General features: G+C 39.1%; 2 protein-coding genes across 12 annotated transcripts in view; both read right to left on the bottom strand.

Annotated features, from left to right (window-relative positions):
* The window catches only part of LOC137618663 (presequence protease, mitochondrial), a 62805-nt gene extending 52303 nt beyond the window's left edge, over positions 1-10502 (bottom strand). Inside the window, exon 1 of the mRNA XM_068348796.1 lies at positions 10053-10502. Within this exon, the coding sequence (XP_068204897.1) occupies positions 10053-10203 (151 nt within the window). The 5' untranslated portion in view covers positions 10204-10502. The remainder of the gene's footprint in view (positions 1-10052) is intronic.
* A 13560-nt stretch (positions 10503-24062) lies between these two features.
* The window catches only part of Tdh (L-threonine dehydrogenase), a 45532-nt gene continuing 44430 nt past the window's right edge, over positions 24063-25164 (bottom strand). For all 11 annotated transcript variants that reach the window (XM_068349410.1, XM_068349415.1, XM_068349409.1 and 8 more), the window contains exons 9-10: positions 24690-24850; positions 24063-24433 (exon numbers count right to left, since the gene is read on the bottom strand). In XM_068349410.1, the coding sequence (XP_068205511.1) occupies positions 24303-24433; positions 24690-24850 (292 nt within the window). In that variant the 3' untranslated portion in view covers positions 24063-24302. The remainder of the gene's footprint in view (positions 24434-24689; positions 24851-25164) is intronic.

Here is a 25164-nt window from a genome sequence, read left to right as displayed (position 1 = left end):
CTGTGAATCCGGACTTCCCAAAATGGCAGCCAGGATTCACACTATGGCAAGAACCTTGAGAGCAAGGTTTTCCCCTGCATGTCGAGCAGAGCATGTGCGGGTCTACAGAAGGTGACGAACGCCACCCACTGCAACGCCCGCCACAGCCTGCACAACATCGCATTTTAAAGAGTAACTTTCACCTTCATAGCAAAGACCAATCACTAGTACACAAGTACAAGAGAAGGCAAAGGGCTGTAACGTAGAGAGCGGAGAATAGCACAGCCATCCACATTGAGCCAAAGCGAGTGAATTAGGAAAGCAGGCTGGCGGTAGGGGGTTGCCTGCCGCACATTTTATAGATAGATTGATGACGACCCCATATGTTTAATCGTTTACTGATTTGGATATAGACCGCTCTTGTAACTGTTGATGACCAAGCCTAATATAAGTTCCGGATGATGATGATGATGATGACAACACAAGTTTGGCCCAGATATGATGATATTCTGAGAATATAAAGTTGAGCGATTGCTCAGTGGAATTTGCCAGGAAGTTGTGGCAGTGGGCTAGGACTGTTACCTGTATGTGGACGACGGTGACCACACACAAAGTTAGATACTCAATATTTAAGTGTTTTCGCTTATGTCGGTGTTAATATGTGATTATTTGTTGCTGGTTTAGTGTTAAGGGATTTATTTCACTGTTTTTCAGTACTGCGTGTGGACTTTCGGTATTAGGTTAGTAAAGGGGCATTGTTTCCCTACTATTGGTTTTTATGTACCCACACGCACCGTTATACCATATACAGTATACAAAATAGTCTGTTGTTATTTTTGTCTGTTTTAGTGTTAAGTCTATGTTTAGTGATGTGTGATTTTTTTGGTTGCATTTAATTCGTAAGCAATATAGTTTTAAGGGTATGTTTTGTTTTACTGTTCCCTTTGTGCAATCGGCATCAATGACCTTAGATGTCAGGATGCCAGAAAACTTTCAATCAATCAATCTATCAATCCCTTTGTGCAATAGTCCAGTTGACGTAAAAGTAAGGCGAAAGTTTGTGTTGTGGGACAATTTGTCTGTCGGAGTGTTCAAGGGTATGAGAGTTTGTTTTTGTTTACATTCCACCACAACTTCTTCGACCTCAAGGAAGACAAATATCTTTTAGACTTCTTCCATCGCCTACCATACCACTCCTACTGGGAGGATGCATTGCCGCAATACTCAGCAAACCAGATACATCTGTAAGAGAGAGTCTGTCAGGCGAAGATCTAATGCCTGGCGTAATGGTTCGTAAGGGGCTTCTTTCTGAGACCGGACACGAACCACGTTTCATGGAGGTGGTCTAGCTCCAACTGAGGACAGGTAAGCTCAAAACTCCGTATGAGGAAAGACAACTCCAACGAGGAGGAAATATTAACTCCTTTCAGTCTAAAGGAGAGGCTCAGGACTGAGCGATGGCCTTTCACCACCAAGACCAAGAGGAGCTTTTCCTCTTGAAGGAACTCCGCTATTGTTTGAATAGTGGCATCGATGAGAAAAATACACCTTTTACGACACCAACCACAGAAGACAGTCCACTTAGCCTGGTAAAATGGCAGGTGAAGATTGCCAGAGGAATCTGCACATCCTTTTTTTGTGTTCCGAAAAACCTCTCTATGTGAGTTAGATGCTAGATAGTCTCCAGGCACAAAGATGCAGGGATTCTATGGCCTTGTGGAAGATATTCACATGTATTTGGTGAGCAGGTCATGTCGTACAGGGAGTTATCTCAGGTCTTCCGTCAGCAGCTGAAGAAGGTCCGAGAACCATTCCGCATGGTACTACTGTATATTAGAGCTATGAGGGTCATTGCTAGATTGGAGGATGATCTTGCCTTGTTGAGCACCCTTCTCATCAGGCAGAACAGGGGAAAGGCTTATACATCGATGTTAACCTACCATTGTTGGAATGCATCTTTCCAGAAGACCTGAGGATCCGAGACTGATGAACAGTAGAGCAGTTTAGTGACATCGCAAACAGGTCCCGTGTCGGGGAACTCCACAAAGTCAGGACTTTGTTGACTACTAGATGATTCAGAGACCACTCGGAGCTAACTATCCGAGTCAATACTGTATTCAAATCGTCCACTCGAACATATTCCTTGCCTGGGACGAGTAGGGTTAAAAGGGCGCCGAGTAGTCTTCGACCACCTCAGCATCTCCCCAGTTAGTTGGCATAGGTTCTGTTAATAGGTACTTCCCTGATTATTAAAATATAAGCCCCTCCCCTTGTGTCGTCGCTCATCGATACCCTGGAGTGTCCTGAAGGGAATTGTTGGGACTGCAGGAATGTCAGAAAAACTCCCTACTTCCTTGAGGTTCTTGCAGTAATGATGTTAGGAATTAGACCAGAGTCTGGGGGCTGTGCGATGCCACATGTAGGGGCCCCCTTTCTAGATGCTTCTCTGGAGAGCATCGATTCTGGGGGGGAAGGTAGGAGATCCAGTCTCCTGAGGAGACTAGAATCTGACGCTTACCCATTGGTCACCCAGCGGTCGCTGGAGGACAGGTATCCCATCAGACGGAGCAACTGGTGAGATGGATGTACATCTAGGAGAAAGAAGGTGCTTACCGCCTTCCTCCGATTTTCTAATCTGCCCTCAGAAGGAAAAACTTTACATGTTTGACATCACAGTTCTGTGCTGGCAGCAGGGATGACTTCTCGAGATCTAATGTCAATCCTCAGGTCGTGGCAAATCCTGAGAAGCCTGACTTGGTGTTGGAGATGAAATGACCCAGAGTCTATATGAATTAACCAGTCATCTAAGTGTTTTAACAGACAAATGCTGCTCCCGTGACATAGAGGTGGTGCAACCAAGTCAAAAAATTGTGCCTCGACTGGTATTATCAATTGTATTGGATGATTCGTAGATCCTTCCTGGAAGCTGGAGGAACGGAAAACTAATTTCAGTTCATTCATGAAGTCCTTAGGTTTGACTGCTCGTCTGACCGGGCCTGTGGTCTCAATCCTGAATGAGGTTGGTTGAATAAACTTGTTCTGGGAGAAGAGGTTGAATACTGGAGTCCAGGTTACCAGTGCCTTTCTACACGAAAGTTGACTGTAAAAGCTCTGAGACTCTTTGATGAAAGAACGTAATCATGCATGAATGACGTAGATCCTGAGTTTGAATGTCTGCACAAACGTTAGGACACGCGAAGAATATAGAGGGACCCCCATCGCACCTCCACAGGCAAATGGCTCTGTGATGATGTGCATGTCTTTGTGGCTGAACTGCAGACATTCTGACCCTGCCTCCGACTTGGTCACTTGATGGGGTTTGCGAAAACGACTCGTGTTCGCGTAAGACCTAGCATGAGAAAAACTCTTCGCTCAACTTGGATCACCTGCTACTGAACTGGAGTCCCGTGAACGTCGATCTTAAAAACTTCCGTGGGAGTTTGGCAAGGGGTCCTGTGCGATCGAGCATTAGGATTCACAACAGGGTTTGAAGGAGTTCTGCTGGTTGGACGAGTCATGATTAAAGGAGAGATTAGCATTCCGAACTCGTTGGAGAGGAATTGCAGTCCCTTAAGAGGTACAGTGAACCCTCGCTACTTCGCAGTTCGACCATCGCGGATTCACCACTTAGCGGGTTTTTTTCATAACCCATATATATATACATATCGCGGATTTTCCGGAAATTTCGAAAATACCGTGATATCTGAAGACCCCAAATACGATATTTCGTTACCTGTAATTCCATTAATACTGTAATTAGTAATATCTGCTCTTACTGATTGTTCATTGCATTACATATAACATATAATTCAGCACAGAAAGAAATAAAACACGAAAAGAGAATGTGATCATACGATAATTCAGTACTGTATACAATACGTAGTAAAATTAAATCGAACATGAAACGCAAATCAGATGCAGTCATACCATATTAGAATGGTGTAAGGCTGCTGATGGCTACTAGTGTACTACAAATGTAATGGATGTGCTTCTTTTCCATGAATCTTTTGTATGTATACCTACGTAGTACTGATCCAATAATATTCTTTGTTGCAACAAATCACATTTCGAATAAGCGTACGAGAGAGAGAGAGAGAGAGAGAGAGAGAGAGAGAGAGAGAGAGACCCATCTTACAACAAAAGCGTAAAATAGCGTACGTAAAGCTGTATTATTATTAGTGTTATTATTATTATTATTGTTATCATTATCATTATTATTATTGTTATCATTATCATTATTATTACAGTATCATTATTTATCATTATTATTATTATTATTACTGCACAGTATACTGTACGCAGGGTATCTTGTACTTTGAATTGGTAACCTACGTAGCATATAAGACGGGTTGTGATTGGTTCAAGCGCTGATAGATGACGAATCAGAACTCAAGTTTTGTTATCTAGCCTGTGATTGGTGTTTTGCCCGCATCTCTAACTTCCAGCAACTACGTTTTCGCGGTCACTTTGTCTCCCGCCGTATCACTGTGTAGACGTTGTTAAGTTATTGTGAACTTTAATCTGTGCTGTGCGTGACTGTTTTAAGTTGAACTTTTTGTTGAACTTTCTGTTAAACCCTACTGTACAATGCCTCCCAAGCGTTCTGCTTCTACTAAGGCTGGTAGTGAGCCTAAACACCACCGAAAGATGATGACGATTGCTGAGGAGGTGATGCTTCTCCATTTGTTAAAAGACGGTAGAAGTTACGCGGCCGCAGACCTCAAAGACCTGACGAAATCGGCCAGTGAAGAAGACAGTGAAACACAGGAAGAGATCCAAGAAAATGTCGAAGAAACGGGCTTAACATTAGAACGGCTTGCCAAGCTCTGCAAGCTTGCGAAGGAGGTGAAAGAAATGTCGCAAGAGTGGGACGAGGATATGGTTCATTCTATACAATTCTGCAACAAGATCGATGAACATATGACTCCCTACAGGATGCTCTTGCAAAAAAAGAAGCAGCGGCAGCAACTTCCGATCACAATGCCCTCGGAAGAAATTGAAGAAGTGTCTCAGGAAGAAGTTGAAGAGGTGTCCCAGGAAAAGACACCTCCGTCTGAAGAGACGTAAAATACTGTACTATCATTGGCTGCACAGTAGAAGACATCATCAGCTTCATCATCATCATTTCTACTGTGCAGCTAATTCATCGCCATCATCATTCAAGTTTTTCTTGAACTTCTTTCGTGGTGAGTACAATAACAATCTTTATTTTTTACTTGTTAAAGGGTTAAGGTTTTAAAAGTCTGAAGAGTATACGTGTTGTAACCTATCATATTTTTTAAGTTTAAAATTTACATTTACGTACGTAAAACAATCTCTCTCTCTCTCTCTCTCTCTCTCTCTCTCTCTCTCTCTCTCTCTCTCTCTCTCTCTCTCTCTCTCTCTCGTAAATTGTTTTCCTGCTTTGCTACGTACAGTATGTACTGTATGATTTTATATAGACACTGTAAATAATATTTGTAATAACATATTTTCTAAAAGCTTTTACTGTAAATATCATTATTTATCACTTTCATCATGCGCGTTAAATGACTTCTTTGTTTACTGAGCGTGGTTGTTTACTGAGCGTACTTTATGACGCCGTCGTTTCAGGCGGCGTAATAAAGAAAAACATTTCATTTGGAAGTCCTAAGAAAAATTAAGTAAAACATTGGTAATAACAAAATCAACATACTGTATAATCAATATAATCGATGCAAAAACTAACCAATACACAGATGTGTACAGTACACTAAATGCGTTTGTTTCTTCATTATGATCAGAGAAACGTAAACAAAACATTGGTTGCCATTTTTTGTCGTGCTTTTTGGCGTGTTTAGGAAACGCATGATATAAAATTCCCTTTAATATTTGTGCCTGTTTTAGTTTAGGGTACTGTAGTACATGCATTAAGTGTTCTGTACATTAAAGGGTAGTTTGTAAACAGTACTACGTACAAGGGAAGGTTTTAAAAGTCTGAATATACATGTTAAATAAATAGGTAAATATGGTGTCAATACTTCGCGGATTTTCACCTATCGCGGTTGGGTCTGGAACCTATCTACCGCGATAAACGAGGGTTCACTGTAAACCTAACTTGCGGACGAGAAAGGTGTTATCCCTAAAGACAAATGGCTGAAGCTTCGGACTCCGCATTTCCTCTGCTGGCTGAACTAACTCAGGTTGAGGGAAAGTGTCGTCAGCAAGCTGACGAACAAGACCAAGGTCAAGCTCTGGGTTGTCGGTGTTAGCCTTTCCGAAGGAGAATCTCGAGGATGGATGATCGAAGTTGCTTTGTACAAGTCCCGAGGGGGCCTGGGCCAACGGTGACATGATGACAAAGTGTAAAGAGGAAAGGAGTCCTTAAATCGAAATTTGCCAAAAGTTCATAAATGTAGGCATGGGCTGACTCAATCCTTTATATAATTTGGGGATGAAAAAGAATAACCCCAAGGGGTTATGCCTTATGAGACTGTTGTCCTATGGAAGCATGACGGGGCGAGGAGATCACAAAGAACCGGAACCCGAAACAGTGTAAGTGATCAAACGAGTTCTCTAACTCGTGGAGAGAAGTTTGAGGAAATAATGCTGAAGGATTACGTTTCTCGAGTCTTGTTCTGAATCACAGAGGGAGGAGGCAGGAGCAAGTGATCTGAAGAACTCTATTGCGGTAATCGCTGTGTAAAACTATGTTCCATCTTCCTGGCGAAGTCTGGCGGCATATGGGCGAGAGAGTATGTGCGACTAATGTAGGTCTTGTCATCCAATTAAATGAAGATGTCGACTTGTAAGGAAAGCATATACCTAAAATAAGTGATCAAAAAAGGTTAGAGACAGGAAGCAGAGGAGGCGACTGATCGCTAACGTCCACGGCACGTAAGCCCACTGGTAGTAGCAGTGGTCCGATGAACATTTGTGAACACCGATGAGAACCCTTGAGCCAATGAAGAAGCTTCTGGATCCGCATGTGCGGGCCCTTTTTAAACATCTGCATGACCTTTTGTAATCGTGTCGAGAACTCAAGCTCAAAGGAATAAGTTCTAATAAGATGTATGCATCAGGAATCCATTCCCACTGTACTTGTATGAAAACAATAAGTTCCGAGTGGCGAGGGGAGTATTAAGCACCAGGGTTGACAAGTGTGCTGTACTCCTACCATTGGCAAGTGCTAGGTTAGGTTCCAATAAGAATGTGTGTGTTAAACTTCCTCCACTGCATGTCGTGGTAAGTGCTACTGAAGTAGATAAATGCATAGAAACTGTGGGTTAAAGTTCTGTGCTGACGCCGTCAGGAGCCCATTGAAGTAGCGCACACCTGTGCTACCACAGTTGTGAGTGCAGGCGTTGAGGAGGTACGGCTAGCTCTTGCTCTTGACAAAGAGTCTATTGTGTATTGTCTAGATGAGGAGACTCGCTAGGAGACTCGAAAAGCGATTGATGAAGCTATAGCACTATTGTAAATGACAAGTAGAGAAGAAGGAGAAAAGCAATGCGCTTGCTTGCAGTGAGTGGTGTAGCCGGCAGTTTTCTACGATCCTCGCCAGAGAAGTTCTCTGTCGAACGAAGCCGGTAATGACCATCCCAAGAGTCAAGGCCTCCGAGAATCATCGCTGGTTGTCGGCGACTACCCACAAGTAGAGAGATTGCTGTTCGTCAAAAACGAGAGCAACCTTACCTCGAAGGGGAAAGACACGAGATGGGCAGTCAGCACTGTGACACTGAATAGTAGTCGCTGTTCTAGGAGTACAGTAATCCAAAGCAGCCCTGCAGTGGCATGTTGGAAGCTCTGGTCACAAGCTGGTCTGTGCTGTCTTGTCGCAAGAATGGGAGGGCGATCACGAGTAGAGGAATTGTCAGGCACTGAAAGCGGTTGCTGGAACTCCAGGAACCTGGGAGCGAGCTGAATGCTGATCATGAGCTGACGGGCAATTGCGAGGTAACCGACTATGGCGAGCTGGCGGTTGATCGTGAGCTGATGAGCGATCGTACTAATGGGTGATTGCAAGACGCAGCAGGAATGGGGGAGTTGAGTCTGATGGATGAGACTAAGTCAGTTAGGCGAGACAAGACAGCAAAGAGTAATGGCGGAGAGACGATGGAAGTGCCAAACTCACTGGGGGCAACATCTTTATGCACCGACAAGCCACACTCCAAGGGATTAGAGAAATGCATGGAAGAGTCCATAACCCTCTCTTAATCCCACGTGACGAGACTACACCTGGAAGAACCAAACCCTCGTACGGGAAAGGTGTCCGCCAAGAGAAGCAGGAACAAGCTTCGGACTTTGCCCTTCCTCCGCCGGCTGAGCAAGCTCAGAACAAGGGGGAGCGCCGTCGTCAGCATGATGATCATGAACTACCGAAGGCAATGAAGGCGGTGATGGGGCAGGAACACCAACTTCCACAGGAACATTTATCGGAATTTGCATTCCCTCCGCCAGCTGCCATCACAGAATGAGGGAGTGCGTCGTCATCAGCGCTGGAGAAAACATAACTCACGAATGGGAAAGGTGTCCCCTAAGAAGGGCAGGAACATGCTACCGACTTTGCACTTCTCATGCCGGCTGCATTAGCTGAACGGCAGAGTGCAATGTCATTAGCGCTAAAGAGAACCCCTCGGGAGAAAACCTAACCAGCAAACGAGAAAGGTGTCCCATGAGAGGCGCAGGAACATGCTAACGACTTTGCACTACCTCCGCAGGCTGCCATCGCAGAACAAGGGTGTGCGTCATCGTCAGTAGAGGAGCAAGACCGAAGTCGACCTCCGGGTCGGCCGCACGGGGCCTTCCCTCCGTTGAATTTGCAGGGAGTGAGCAACATCTACTTCATACAGTGAAGGTGCATCCGCAAAAAGAACGACTCTCTTGCAGAGGAGGACCGAGCCCCTGCACTAGGGAAAGCCGGGGGAGTCCTTCAACCTAAAGGATATCCGGCGTTAAAGAGGAAGAGATCATAGGCAAAGATTTCTACGCCCCGAAGGAAAACCCGGCAATATGCCATCTCCGAAGCAACACTCACTCCTGTGTAAAATAAACAAAAACTAAAAGAACAAATTAGTCAAAGGCCAGACAAAAAGGTTGAGTGGCAGAGAGAGACAAATGTCTCCTCCCCACCAAACCAAGAGTAAAAGTGACGATAGGATACAGGTGTGTGTGTACTAACCCCTACCATCCTTACTAGCAGTGGGGTAGTTAAACCTCGCTAAAAGTCTTATAGCTAGTCTTCCAGCTTTGCCAAAAGTACTGTATATTCCCCAATAAAGAGCAACAGAGTTTGTATTAGTGATGGAACGTTCATATTTTCTATACATCTGGAAGTCCTGCCAAGCAAAAGCTCCTGTGCTTTGATCATGTTTCATCACAATTATTGGGTTTTGATTATGGTAACTGATCCTTTTTATTACGACATCCAGTTATTTTAAGGCGTGTCGCACTTTATAGATTTCATACCTTTTCAGTTATGGTAGTCGTCCACCATAACTTAAACAATGGATTTCCGACAGGAATCATCATCAAAGACGTTCAAAATACCCAATTAAAGTGTTATTTTCTGCAAACTTTTTATTGCAATATTCTATAATTTTATCAAAATACATTATTTTTTAATATACGGTAACCCCACCTACGTCAGCGTGTTATTACCACCAGGAAACTGAATACATTAACTGTCTTTACTCAACATTCTAGCGATCTAACAAGAATGTGTGAATTATATCGTAAAACCTTTTTTTCGGTATCTAGCCATATTATATCCCCATTTACACTCATTACTATTGTAAGACCTGCTATAGGTCTGTAACGACTACGTAGGGGAGGTAACTTGATCTGGAAGCCTTTGTATATCAGCAGCCAGTTCCTTCTGTCTATATGGAAAATAAATGCTAACTAACCTAAACTTCCCCCACTTAACCTAACCTAATAGCCATGTCCTTACCTACCCTCACCTAAAGGGGGTGTTACAGATCCCATGCGACCCCCTTACATTCCCGTATTCTAAGTTAGACAGCCGTAATGATACATACAGGTGGCCGCTATCATACATACACCCCGAAAAAATAAATGATTCATGCGATTAGAATAGAGAAGTGTCCACATACTTGCTACGGAGACGACAGGGGCCGACGATTCCTTAGCCACAGTGGCTAATCTGTGCTTCGAACCAACGATGCATCTGGCGACGTTCAGCTTTTCTCTGGCTATCCTACGGTTCAGTAAAGAACCTAGACCTCTGAATACTGAGATGGGCATTTTCTTTTCTTTTGGTTACACTGTGAAAGTATTCAATTCATTTACCGGTGATGCTATATGAACGTTAACTTCACTCAGATTGTACCGGTAAGACTGGCGAAGGGTAGAAGCATGGAAAAATTATTTGCGGTACTTCAGCTATTCATGTGGTATATATCACTTGATATAATTAAACTCTCGTATTTCATGTAGTGTTTTCTCTACACTTGGAATTTAAAATTTGTTTCTGCTTTTCAAAGTGATCTTTAATGAAATAAAACCACTTCTTACTGTCAGTACCGTAGACATTAAACTCCGAAATGTGATGTAATAATAGGCTACGTTCATTTCGTAAGATGATATGAATACAGATTATATAATTTAGTATTCATAGCCATCTGTTACATATTTATAGGTTTTAATGTAAATAAAAATATATTTTACATAAATACAATATATTTTTCGGTAATTATATTCTATTATGAATAGATATATATAAAATTACACGAATCTGCGTAGTGTGATATAATGAACGTACCATAGTAAACAACTCAAGAATTAAACCTGAACCTGAACCTGACCAGGTTCAGGTTCAGGTTCTGGGGTGAGGCATAGCCTTTACAACGGCGCCTCTGTGTCTTTTAGTTTTGTGTGTTCCTTATTTTCACTAGTTTTTCTCTTTTCATCCACATTTGTTGTAGTACACTTTTCTTATTTTCAATATTCTCTTCACAAAAAAGGAATTTTCCAACTGTTTGTGCACTATCTTCTTCGTATGGTTGTTGAAGCTCAATTGCTTTTATTCTTATATCACTAAACTGTGGACAATATAATATAAAGTGGTTAGCATTTTCTTCTACATCACAGAATACACAGTTTATATTTCCATCTTGGTGTCTGTTTCTTATATTCAAGCCCAATGAGTTTGTCCTTGCTCTGAATAATAAAATTGACGAAAATGTATTATCATACACTTCCTCCTCCTTGATTTCACTTTTCCAGTTTTTATACAAAATTAGACTCTCCTTGCACTCCATTTCACTCTTCCATTTGCTTGTGTCCCATTCTCTTGTTCTCTTCTTTATGTCCTCTTTCGTACATCTCTTGACTTCTCTCATCACCATCCCACATTCTTCAGCATACTTCTTCACATGCATCCACCACTTCCTCTCTTTTTCTTCCATATCATTGACTATTGCTGTAAGTAGGTCCTTTTCTCCCTTAAAAATGCTATTAAGGTACCTCAGCTTACCATCCATTACCCTTGTTTTCATAGAAGATGCTCCTACATCCCCTCTCAAGGCTACAATTGCTGTATTCTTTACACCCCCTAACATCCTTCTATACACTCCATTCTCTATTCTCTGCAACTTTTCTATTTCCGTTTCCGTTAAGTTAATCACATTTGTTCCATATAATATAGAAGGTAGTGCTACACTTTTCCAGTATGTTTTCCCTATCAGTATCTTATTACAACTTTTTTCTATGATCGAATATGTAAGATTGGCTAGCTTTTGCGCCTTAATTATCATTTCACTTTTCTGTGTTTTGAACCTATTCCTACCATCATCTACCTTGATACCTAGGTATTTAATATTGCTTACTACTCTTATTCCCTCTATATTATCTGGTTTCTCCTTCATATTATATATAAGTACGCTACTTTTGTCTCTATTTATGTCTAAACCACACTGCTTTCCTATATCTATCACTTTCCTTATGTTTAATTCAGCATCCTCTATATTCTCAGCAAGCACTAGGACATCATCAGCAAAAAATAATACTACTAGCTTTATAATATCATTTTTAAAACCATTACCTTCCTTTTCTACTTGTTTTATAATCTGATAAGTAATTAATTTGAATAATGTTGTAGAGGCAGTACAACCTTGCTTTATTCCACTACTTACGCTCAATTTTTGTTCTACTCTTTCCCCTATGTCTAACGTAGTCGAGTCTCCCACACACACTTCAGCTATAGAGTTAATTATACTAGTATGTACTTTATATTGCTTTAATGTTTCTATCAGTGCTTCCCTTTTTATGGAATCGAAAGCTTTTTTGAAATCTAAAGAGGCCACTATGAGTTTTTTCTTATTTTTGAAAGTTTCTTCGACCATGTATTGTAAGATGAATATATTATCCTCAATCCTTCCTCCTTCTGTAAATCCCGCTTGACTATCCTCTATGGCATTATTACTTTTTAGATGCCCTTCTATTTCATCCTTGATAAAAGCCATGTATATTTTATATGATACATTTGTGAGAGCTATAGGTCTCAATTCCTTTGCTGTTGGCTTGTTTTTCTTTTTTATCATTTTTGTTCTGGATTCTTTCCAGCTTTCGGGTTTTTCTTTGCTGGCTAGTTCCTCTTTGTAGCAGTTCACTAGTGTATTCTCGCATATATCACTCATCATCATTGCTTTGTAGTAGTCTGGCTTTAGTCCATCTGGCCCAGCTGCTTTACCTTTCTTTAGTCTCAATCCGCAAAATAAGTTTCCGGGCATTCTTCTTCTTCTTCTTCTTCTTCTTCTTCTTCTTCTTCTTCTTCTTCTTCTTCTTCTTCTTCTTCTTCTTTGCCGAGCTACAACCATAATTGGAAAAGCAGGATGCTATGAGCCAAGGGGCTCCAACAGGGAAAATAGCCCAGTAAGGAAAGGAAAGAAGGAAAAAAGTAAATATTTCAAGGTCAGCAATAACACTAAAACAAATACTTCCTACATAAACTATAAAAAAAACTTTAATAAAACAAGAGGAATAGAAATGAGATAGAATAGTGTACCCTAAAGTGATTTAGTTTTTTTTACCTGTAACGTAAACAAAATTTCAATAAAAATCTCAATCCTTCCTTTTATCACATTCTACATTGAAATTGAATGGAATAATACCTTGCTATTATCAGTTTTGACAACCTATTGTAATCGGTTTTGAATTTTTGATTACTCTTCTAGGGTGAGGCTTATCCTTTGCAACGGCGCCTCCAAAGATTAACTTCTTATACTGTTTTGGCTTTTCCTCCACATCAGGTACTTCTTCCTCGCGTTGTTCTTGGAGCTCAATTATTTCATTCCTCTCTTTTCTACATTCCTGGCAAATAAAAAAAAAAAAGTGTCAATTCTTCATCCTCATTTTCATAAAAATTACAGTTTACATTCCCCCATTTTGTCTATTTACAATGTTTAGTTTTAATGTATTAGTTCTTGCTCTAAAAATATTACTGGAGCAAATGTATTATCTTATACTTAATTCATAAGCATTGCTCTACTTATGTATACTACTAGATCCCTGCTATGATTTTGCTACACACTTATGCTTATATATTGTTCATTTAACTGTATTAATTTTGGCCATGAAAATAAACGTTCTGTATTATCTTCTTCTCTGTGTAGGTCATACACATCATTTATGTATTTTCACCAGAAATTTGGATTCAGATTGAACATATTTAACCTTGCCTTCATTACATGGATTGATTATTCCATGTCCATTTTTATGATATAAGGCTATGGGCCATTTCCTTCCATGAATCTCAAACTTATCCTCCCTTTCTTATTTTCTCCATAAGTTTCTTATTTTTTTTTCAGGGCCCCTTTCCCTCAACTTCTTATTTTTGTTCTATTTCCTATTAATATTTACCACAAATATCTTCAATGCAGATAATAAGACTGACCAACACAGAAATAAAATCCTAACGCAGAAAGTGGGACATGGACTGTGGAGATTCAACCACTTGGGTAGCACTCTCTTCTCCAAAATTCAATGAGGATTTTCATGGTTTCAATGATTTAGGATAATTTAAAAAAAAGGAAAATTTGTAGTTCATTATTCTATTCATTGTCATTAGGGGTTCCTAGTGTACGCCACCCATTAAAAATGACGGCGAAATATCTAAAAGAAATGCACGTACCAGGTATATATATATATATATATATATATATATATATATATATATATATATATATATATATATATATATATATATATATATATATATATATATATGTGTGTGTGTGTGTGTGTGTGTGTGTGTGTGTGTGTGTGTGTTTATGTTTAAATAGTTTAAACATACACACACACACAGATTCAACCCTTCCCTCTTTCTTAACTACAACATAGCAATTGTTGTAGCCGCTCTCACCAGGGTATGACTAATCCCTCTCTCCCTTAGTTGATGGACGAGGAGAGCAAGTAGTTATACGTATTACAATGTTGCTTAGCGTGATTGCAATATATATATATATATATATATATATATATATATATATACATTTATATATTTCCTTTGATTTATTTCCTTGTTTATTTGTAATCGATAATTTGTTTGATATAGTTGTGTGTCTCTATGTTCTTGCATCTGTCTTCACGACACGTCTTTCAAACATAATTTAAAGGTCCTTATTCATGTCTGGGGTTACGCAATTTTCATCACCATGCTGGCCACTGCATATTGGTGATGGTGGGAGATTTTGGTTTGATTGCTCACAGCAAACCAACCTAGTATGGGAGGCCCTGACTAGTACAGCTTTACTGATCATGGCGATACGCAAACCCTTTCACCACGTTATAAGGTCTCCCTACTTAGAGAGGGAAGTTTATAGCATTCACATGTTTCTTTTCAATTATTCTCACGAATCTTATGCCATACATTATTAGATACTAGTGTATGCAATCTGTCAAAAACGATGGCTAAATATTTAGATATATATATACACACACGCACATACAGATTTAACCCTTCTGACCCCCTCGCCCTATTATAACTACAACAAGCTGGATAATTCCCTAGAGACTGACCATATGTACATATGATCAACGCCCAAGCCCCCTCTCCACCCAAGCTAATACCAGGCAGGGCCAGGCAATGGCTGATAATGACTCAGCGGATAAACCTATAGACGCCCCAAAACCTCACATCCTTTTCTCACAAGGATGGTGAGGTTGCAGCGACCAAAGGGACTAACGTGTTTGAGTGGGACTCTAACCCCAGTCTGGCAATCATCAGTCAGGGACGTTACCACATAGGCCACCACAATAACTATTCTAGCTGAATATTACAAATATTTTCTTTCTTGTGGCCTTAAACAAGATATTTTTTCTCTGATGCTGTGAAGAAAATGAGAAAAAAAAATAGAATTACTAACAAATGATTTGAGACTGGTCATAATATTTATTTAATCAGACGTTTGATTTGTAACTTAAAAAATCTAAATCATACGGAATTTATTTTGATACGTTACAAACTCATATCCCTGGGAAAAAAAAAAAAAAAAAAACTTAGCAACCTGTTAGAAGGGAGTTCAAGTCCTGCATTCAAGTTTGATGGTTTCTTGTAGTGTCTGCAACCTTACCATCATTGTGAGCTAAGGATGGCGGGTTTGATCCTAGCCAGCGTTTCCGTCCCAGCCATGACCAGCAAAAGTTACAATGGTTGAGCTCCCTGTCAGTAAAGGCAACAACAAATGAAGCCATCTCTAGTCCATTGCTGGACAAAGGCCTCAGACATGTCCTTATTCATATCTGAGGTTTGGCTAGTTTTCATCACCAAGCTGGCCAACTGCAGATTGGTTGGAGACTTTTGTCTGATCGCTCACAGCAAACCAACCTAGTATGGGTGGCCCTGACTAGTACAGCTTTGCTGATCATGGCAATACGCAAACTCTTTCACCACGTTAAAGTATATATCCACTAAGTAAGGACTTATCCAGGAAAGCCCCTCAGTGCTGTACACCAACACACGGATATGCTGGAATTAGTGAGAAGGCTCCATTGCTAAGGTCTGGACATATGTCTACCACATCACCCATTCTGTTTTGTACAGAGGACATCAGATATTTCTAAAAATGGGGGAATGTGGTGATACCGAGTTCTGATCGGATGAATAAAGAGTATTAATATTTTTTTTTATTAACAAAGGTGATATGAAATTATATATTTAATCTGTATTGATATATTGATTTATTAAATTTCATTACGTAGTATTTGCCATAAAAGGTTCGCTGTTATAGTTTGCTTACACGGAAATTTTTGATTGGTGTTCTACATAATTTTTTTTTCTCTGCTGTTGTAGGCCTATGGTAAGGATTTTAAGGTTTAAGGTTTAAATGTCACTCATAAATGGCAGAGGCAAGGGACAGTGACATTGCCCTATCAAGCAGGACAACGCCCTAGAGACTGACCATATATATCAGCACCCAAGCCCCCTCTACACCCAAGCTAGGGCCAAGGAGTGCTAGGCAATGGCTGTTATTGACACAGCGGATAGACCTATAGGCTCCCCCAAACCCCCCATCCTTAGATCTCTAGGATATTAAGGTTGCAACGACCAAAGGAACTAACGAGTTTGAGCGGGACTCGAACCCCCAGTCTGTTGTTCACCACTCAGGGACGTTACTACATCAGCGCGCCCAAACATATTTCATATATAAACTATAAAAAGACTTATGTCAGCCTATTCAACATAAAAACATTTGGTGCAAGTTTGAACTTTAGAAGTTCTACCGATTCAACTACCCGATTACGAAGATCATTCTACAATTTGGTCACAGCTGGAATAAAACTTTTAGAATACTGTGTAGTATCGAGTCTCATGATGAAGGCCTGACCATTAGAATTGTTCCACTATTTTTTTTTTTCATTTAACATAAAAACAATATTTCTAATTATCATAGTATGCATAAGCTTTACTTTTACTCGTTTTCTGTCCCAGACATTAAATTCTCTAAAGTTTCTTCGATTCTTTTGTCAGTATCACTCACTTCCGCCGAGTGGTGGTCAAAATTGATTTTTCAATGCCCTACTGTGAATATTTTCTTACGAAAGGGGAACAGTATCATTTAGACTACATATAGGTATATCAAGGTAGTTATTTTAATATTTCTGATCAGTTTTATTGTTTTCTCGCTTATGGTATTAAATTTGTTACTATTGGGCAATTGCTTTTGTCCATACATTGTACCCTGTCTTAAAATTTTCTTTATCTTTATATCTTGTTTCCTTCACAGAAGTCATAAACATAGCTTATAATTTTTCATGTAATTCACATATTAACTTTGCATTACTCTACACACAATTTTACGAAATATTTCAATATAATTCTTCAAACAAAATTTATAGAAATATAAATCCTTCAAGTGCTTCTTCTTATACGTCACTGCATTTGAGTAAAATTGATTTCTTCTACCAATCTTCCCTCCATCCCCCTATATTGAAAAAAGCCATTCCTTTACCGGTCTTATCTTTAATTTTCAATATTCTAGCTTATTAAGATAACATACATACTGTATTTGTAAAGATAATTCTTCTTCTGTTGTCCAGGATATAGCCAATATCACCATCATCACCAGCCGTTGATTACCAAATGCAGGACAAAGATCTTAGACACGTCATTCCACTCCCACTCGCTTATGATCTTTATATGCTAGTCTACTATTACTATTATTACTAGCCAAGCTACAACTATAGTTTGAAAAGCAGGACGCTATAAGCCAAAGGGCTTCAACAGGGAAAATAGCCCAGTGAGGAAAGGAAATAAACAAACTATATGAGAAGTAATGAACGATTAAAATATAATATTTTGAGAACAGTAACAACATTAAAATAGCTCTTTCATATATTAACTATAAAGAGACTTCGATCTGCCTGTTCAACATAAAAATTTTCGCTGCACGTTTGGACTTTTAAAGTTCCATCGATTCAACTACCTGATTAGGAGAATCATTCTACAACTAGGAATAAAACTTGTAGAATATCACTGTGTAGTATTGATCCTTATGGGGGAGAAGGCATGGTTATTAGTATTAACTGGATACCTAGCCTTACATGCAGGATGGTACTGTTTAATGCTAACCCCAATCCATCGTCTCCTCTTCCTTTTCCTGCTTCTTTTGCGATCTCTTGGGACCCATTATGGCATTCTTAATGTCCATCTATTGTCTTTCAATCTCATTAAACGTCCTGCCAACGTCCATTTCCTTCTCTTACAAGTTGTTAGAATATCTTCTACTTAAGTTTGGTCTCGTATCAATGTTGCTCCTTTTCTGTCTCAGAGTTATTCCATCACTATTCTTTCCATAGTTCTCTGAGTTGTAACTAACGTATGCTTTAAAGGTTTAGTAAATGCTTTTATATTTAGAATAAGTGGCATTTTACATTTCATAATCCCATTTTGTTTACCATAAGCTCCTCTTTTAATTTCTGTCTCATGTCCCAGGGAAACACTTACTGTCTGTCCTATGTATGTCTATTCATTAACAACCCCTATAGATGATTTATAGTATACTATTCATATGTTATTTCAATTTCCTCTTTTATTGCATTATATTTCATTCCACGCTATGAATATGTTTTTCACCATTTTACTGGTAATTTGTGTATGGCCATGGTGTTCTCACATTATTGTTGTTGACGTATTTCATTCATCTCTTACTGGGCAGTCTTCTTAACTTCAACATTTTTGGAATTTACCACTTTGCACAACCCACTGAGATGTTGGACCATTAATTTCTTCCAATTGCTTCTCTTCTGTATGACGTTTCTTTCTAGTTTAAAAAGACTCTCTGTACTAGCATTTAAATTCCTTTCTTATATTATAAAAAGTCTCTTTCTTTTTCCCATCTTGGTCTGTGAAGGCATTATTTGTACAGTAGTTATTTGAAGTCCCGAACACAACTTTTATGCTCCCCTGTAGATCTGATATGCTGTTCTCATTATATCGAGCTTTGGTTGAACGTGAATGACACAAAATAGTATTTTGCGAAGACTTGACACAGACTATTGGTCAGTTGGAGAACAACCATCCCTATAACCTCATTGTTCCAGTCAGTGACAGTAGCTTTGTGATGGGGCTTATAATTTGCCAATCCATTCTTTACCCTCTGGGAAATTTTGTCATGTTCCAATCAGAATTTCTGTTACAGGCGTTCATCCCCTTATACTTACTTTCCTGATGAAGAATGATACTGAATTGTTTACAAAACTGTATCCAGAACATTTGTGAAATACGATTGGTTTACCTGGCCATGGACTTGACATTTCTTCTCCAGAAATGGAACTTTTCAGACTTGAGATAGCAGAGATGTTCTTCTATGTAAACGGGATAAGGGAGTAAAGTGTGGGCCAAACCACTTCCTCAACATTTGCATCATAAAAGAAAGTATTGTCTGCACACTTAAGCTTCCGAGGAACTTCTCTTATGGCATCATTAAACTGTTGCGTATGAGCGCCACTAGCAAAGAAGTGACTCATGTGCATCTTTCAATATTGATATTGCCCTCTTGGAAGGGCAAATGTGGATAGGCATCCACTCTCCTCATCCTGTTCTACCTGATGGAAACGTTCAAACATCAGGGGGCATTGGCAAGTTTTGAAGGGATGTAAAGGGAACTGATATGTGGCGAGTCTCTATATATCAAGGCACTGTTAGTATATTGTGTGTCCTGATGTAGCCAGACTTCTTAGCCACAACTACCATATCCCTTGCTGGTTGGACGACACCTCTCATGATGTCTCCATTCAGCCGTGTCTTCATTTCCTCTTCCCAGTGATTGGGTACCTGCATTGGGTAATATGAAGTAGCTCAATGTGTCACATGGATGTAATGAGTTTCCCTTGAGGTATTAAAAGTTAAAAAGGGAAAATGTTGCAGTAGCCACTCTTCGATTATGGAAACATTTGCCTCTACATGTATATAAGACTGTCAGCAGTTGAAGAGGGTGAGAGGCAATGGTGAATGTTACACTGACAGATTCTTGAACCCTATGTTGTCAATCAAGCAAATGAGTAGGGAATTTAACGGGACAATTAACGAGGAAAGGAACTTTGCTGACTTTACAAAATACACTTCTTGTGAGATAGAACTCATTCCACACATATTTTAAATGGCGTTGATCCTAAGCACTTAAGGTAGTTGTTGTCAACAGACCACAGGTAAGCCCAATGTTGAAAGAGCAGGACAAGAAAAAGAGCTCAGAGACAACTTGGGGCAACTGTATGATGAACTACCAGACTAAATTCTATTTGCAAATGTAACTTCAATCATTACTTGCAAAGATATGCAAGTCGCAGCAAGCTCCGCTGTGACAGAAAATGCCCATGTTGATCAGGCACAACACTCTCTTGGGAGCATGTTGCTCTCCACAGTTCTCACAGTTACAGATGAGAGGAGGACACCAGTTGGCAGATTGCAGCAACCCTTATCATTTGCTTGTCATTACATACCTGACTGGTAGTGTCAGTGCCAGCTACTATGGAAGACTGGGGGCTAAAAGACACCACCTAGGTTTTGCCAGGCACATTGGAAAGCACAGCACGTTGTACATAGGGCAACAAGGCTATGGAATGCGTCCTATGACTGAATTACAGGCCTCTAATTCTTTATCACTTACACCAGCCATAAGCGTAAACAACAACATAAACTTAAATAAACCACAAGGACAATCATAGCACTTGAATTCTGTATAAACCTTAAAATATCAATTATGCTTTCATTGTTTCTTAGAAAAACACAAAAAAAATCGCTACTCACTACATTATTGGATTGAAGGCCCATGGTATGAAATGACCTATAACATGGCACATCACTACACATTGATGTATCTGACATCTAAGGCACTCTGAATAGCTTGACCACAACAAAGTTTAAATAGATGAACTACTCCTAGAGGTGAATATCTATTGAACTATGATCGGTATGCCATTGAACATTTCCAGGACCAGCAATAGGTGGACAATCTCCAATTCACATATCTAAGGGTCAGCCACGTCCTCCCATAAAGTAACAGCCAGATTGGCCTGAAAAGTCTTGATTGCCTGTTGCTGTGCAGTCATGTCAACAAAACATTGGAGGGCCTCATTCGTCACTACCATGGAATTTTGACTTTCAAGATGAAACCATTGTTCAGTGGCTACTTTCCTCTTGTTAACGGTAGAAGAGACTCTTTAGCTATGGTAAGCAGCTCTTCTAGGAGAAGCACAATCCTAAATCAAACCATTGTTCTCTAGTCGTGGGTAGTGCCATAGCCTTTGTACCATGGTCTTCCATTCTCTTGTGGTAAAGCTATCTTGCTTGAGGGCACACTTGGGCACACTATTTTATCTTATTTCTCTTCCTCTTATGTTGCTAAAGTTTTTATGGTTAACATGGGAAATATCTATTTTAATGTTGTTACTGTTCTTAAAATATTCTATTATAATTGTTAATTACTTCTCTTAATTCTTTGTTTCCTTTCCTCATTGGGTTATTTTCCCTGTTGGAGTCTCTAGGCTTATAGCATCCTGCTTTTCCAACTGGGATGGTAGCTTAATAATAATAATAATAATAATAATAATAATAATAATAATAATAATAATAATAATGACTTCTCACTGTACTATGCTGGAATTGCTCTACTCCGTGAAACCTCGACACAAACTACCGGTCAGAACTCAGATGTTGGTGTTGTCAGTGACTTGTTGCCCAACTTCTCGTACTTAACACCCAGCATTGCATTTCCCCTAATTACATCTCAATCTATTGACCTACAGTATATTGGATAGCCTAGAGTTGCTGTCTCCTTTATTACTTTCCTTTTATCTGGTTGTATTTATTTTCCTATCAGGCTTGATCAGTCATATCAATTCTACCTTTCTTTGCCTCCTTTTTTTATCTTATAGGTAGTAGGTTGGCCAGGACACCAGCCACCCATTGAGATACTACCGCTAGAGAGTTATAAGAGAACTTTGAATGGCCAGACAGTACTACATTGGATCCTTCTCTTTAGTTACGGTTTATTTTCCCTTTGCTTACACATAGCCTACACTGAATAGTCTGGCATATTATTTACGCATTCTCCTCTGTCCTCATACACCTGACAACACTAATAATACCAAAGAATTCTTGGTCAAGGGATTAACTATTGCTTTGTAACTGTTCAGTGGTTACTTTCCTCTTGGTAAGGGTAGAAGGGACTCTTTAGCTATGGCAAGCAGCTCTTCGATAAGGACTCCAAAACCAAACCATCGTTCTCTAGTCTTGGGTAACCTGGTCTTCCACTGTCTTGGGTTAGAGTTCTCTTGCTTGAGGGTACACTCAGGCACACTTATCTATCTTATTTTTCTCCCTCTTGTTTAGTTGACGTTTTAACAGTTTATATAGGAAATATCTATTTTAATGTTGTTACTGTTCTTAAAATATTTGATTTTTCCAAGTTTCCTCTCCTCATTGGGCTATTTTTCCTGTTCGAGCCCCAGGACTTATAGCATCCTGCTGTTCCAACTAGGGTTGTAGCTTATCAGGTAATAATAATAATAATAATAATAATAATAATAATAATAATGAAAGTCCTCTTTATCCTAATGAGGCTCTTTGGCAATTGTAAACAGCTCTTCTAGGAGAGGATCACTCTAAAATCAAACCATTGTTCTCTAGTTTTGGGTAGTGCCATAGCCTCTGTACCATGGGCTTCCACTGTTTTGAGGTCGAGTTCTTTGGCTTAGGGCATCTTGCATTTTAAACTAGGTTTGTAGCTTAGCAAGTAATAATTGTAATAATAACTCTACTTCCGATTAATTTTCATGTTATTGTTTCTACTTTGAAAGAATGCACGTGTTACCTCTGATGGAGAGAGTTAAGTGTTTAGTTGAAGGCTAACAACATAAATTGTGTTCCTTGTAAACCAGATATTGTAAGGCTACTACTAGTATATGTGACAAACGTCTTTACTCAGCAAAATTATAAAATCATGATTTTTTTTCTATGATGCCAATGGTATTTTTAAGTGTTATAAGTAATTGTCCCTACTCGGTTTTAAATGATATATTAAATTCTAAATGTTTTATTATCATGATGACACATAATTACAAATAATTCATCCAGTCAAAATTATTATAAGAAAATTGTACTTCATACAAAACTCAATTATTATTATTATTATTATTATTATTATTATTATTATTATTATTATTATTATTATTATTATTATTACCTCCTATGCTACAGCCCTAATTGGAAAAGCCCAAGGGTTTATTTAGGGAAAATAGCCCAGTGAGGAAAGGAAATAAACTAACTACAAAAGAAGTAATTAACAATTGAAATAGAATATTACACGAACAATAATGACATTAAAATAGATCTTTCATACGTAAACTATAAAAACAATAGGAAGAGAAATAAGATAGAATAGTGTGCCCGAGTATACGCTCATGTAAGACAACTCTAACTCAAGACCGTGGAAGGCCAAGGTACGGAGGCTATGGCGCTACCTAAGACTGAATAAAAATGTTTTGGTTTTGGAGTGACCTCCTAGAAGAGCTACCTACCATAGCTAAAGTTTCTTCTACCCTTAACCTTAAGAGGAAAGTAGGTACTTAACAACCACAGTGCAGTGATTATTATTATTATTATTATTATTATTATTATTATTATTATTATTATTATTACTTGCCAAGCTACAGCACTAGTTGGAAAAACAGGATGATATTACCCCAAGGGCTGCCACAGGAAAAAATAGCCCAATGAAGAAAGGAAATAAGGAAAACTAAAAGGGAAGTTTACGAACAATAAAGTAAATCTTTCATATGTAAACTATGGAAACTTGAAAATAACAAGAGGATAAAAACTTCAAAATAAAAAGAGTAAGAGAAACGAGATAGAATAGAGTGCCCGACTGTACCCTCAAACAAGAGAACTCTAACCCAAGACAGCAGAAGATCATGGTACAGAGGCTAAGACACTACTCAAGACTAGAGAACAATGGTTTGATTTTTGAGTGTCCTTCTCCTAGAAGAGCTGCTTACCATAGCTAAAGAATCTCTTCTACCCTTAACCTTAAGAGGAAAGTAGCCACTGGACAACTAACTACAGCACAGTGGTTAACTATGATAAAGGAAATAACTAAAAAAAACTATAGATTAAATAGAATTTATTCCTATATAAATTACCAGGAGTACTAACGTCTTGCACAAGTGGTTTGTAAATCAAGAGAAAACAAGAAGGGTGAATTCAAGTTTTTTTTTTTTTTTTTTTTTTTTTTTTTTGAAAGGAAGCCTTTGGCCTATCCACTTCTGCCCTGCAGTGACATCAGTGATGATTGACTGCACTAGAGTTGCTGCTTCCGTCTGTCTGTCTGGGATTGACGTCACTGCCATTAGGTTATGCTGTGCTGACGTCTCAGGTTGTCAAACATGATGTCGCACATTGCCTCCAGGTCGTACGAATGCTGCCAGCCCCAGTCGCTTCGCGCTTCGCTGTCGTCGAAGACTTCTGGCCATGTGTCGGCTTTAGACATGGGAAAATGATGATAATGTTGGTGAGTAAATTAAGATTCTGCGTTTATCAAAAAATTCAGTTTATATTGCTTGAGGATATTCATCTAAGAATGGAGAGAATGTATTCAAGGTACAAATAATTAAAAATAGATAAAAAATATTTTGAATAAAAAATAATGATGATAATTTAAATCATTCATCCCTATAGAATACCTAAATCAATATCTAAATGATACAGGACATTTCAGTAGTGGAGAGACACTCACCAATATTTTGTCTGGAATCTGGTTTATAGGAAACCTGAAGCCCAGGGAAATGTTTCCTGACAGCGGTCACAATCTCCTCTGGGCAGAAGCTCATGGCGGTGACATTGTAGGTTCGGCACTTCAACTGCTCGTCTGGGGCAACTAGCATCTCCCATAGAGCTCTGAAGGAGACAGAGAGTTAGTTCTAGTCTTGTCACTTTTCCAACATCCTTTACCGTTAATACATGTACAGTATTCATCGTTCAAGTGAGATCAAAGATGGAATAAGACAAAGGTATAGGCTCTTTATTTAATGCTACTATAGTATGTTGCATGAGTTATTTGCTCATTGAGTTAAGAATGTTCTTATTCTGAAGGTTAATAATTCATGCTGATTGCTTTTATCTGTCTTGATTAAATATGTCTGGTTAACCTAAGTTTTTGCTGAGTTGTAATTTTTTTTTTTCAGTGATATGCCTATTACCACTCCTTCAAT

This window comes from Palaemon carinicauda, chromosome 25 (assembly GCF_036898095.1).
Source record: "Palaemon carinicauda isolate YSFRI2023 chromosome 25, ASM3689809v2, whole genome shotgun sequence".
NCBI classification, from domain to species: domain Eukaryota; kingdom Metazoa; phylum Arthropoda; class Malacostraca; order Decapoda; family Palaemonidae; genus Palaemon; species Palaemon carinicauda.
The sequence above is the reverse complement of the archived record's forward strand: the minus strand, read 5'-3'. Positions and strand labels throughout refer to the sequence as shown.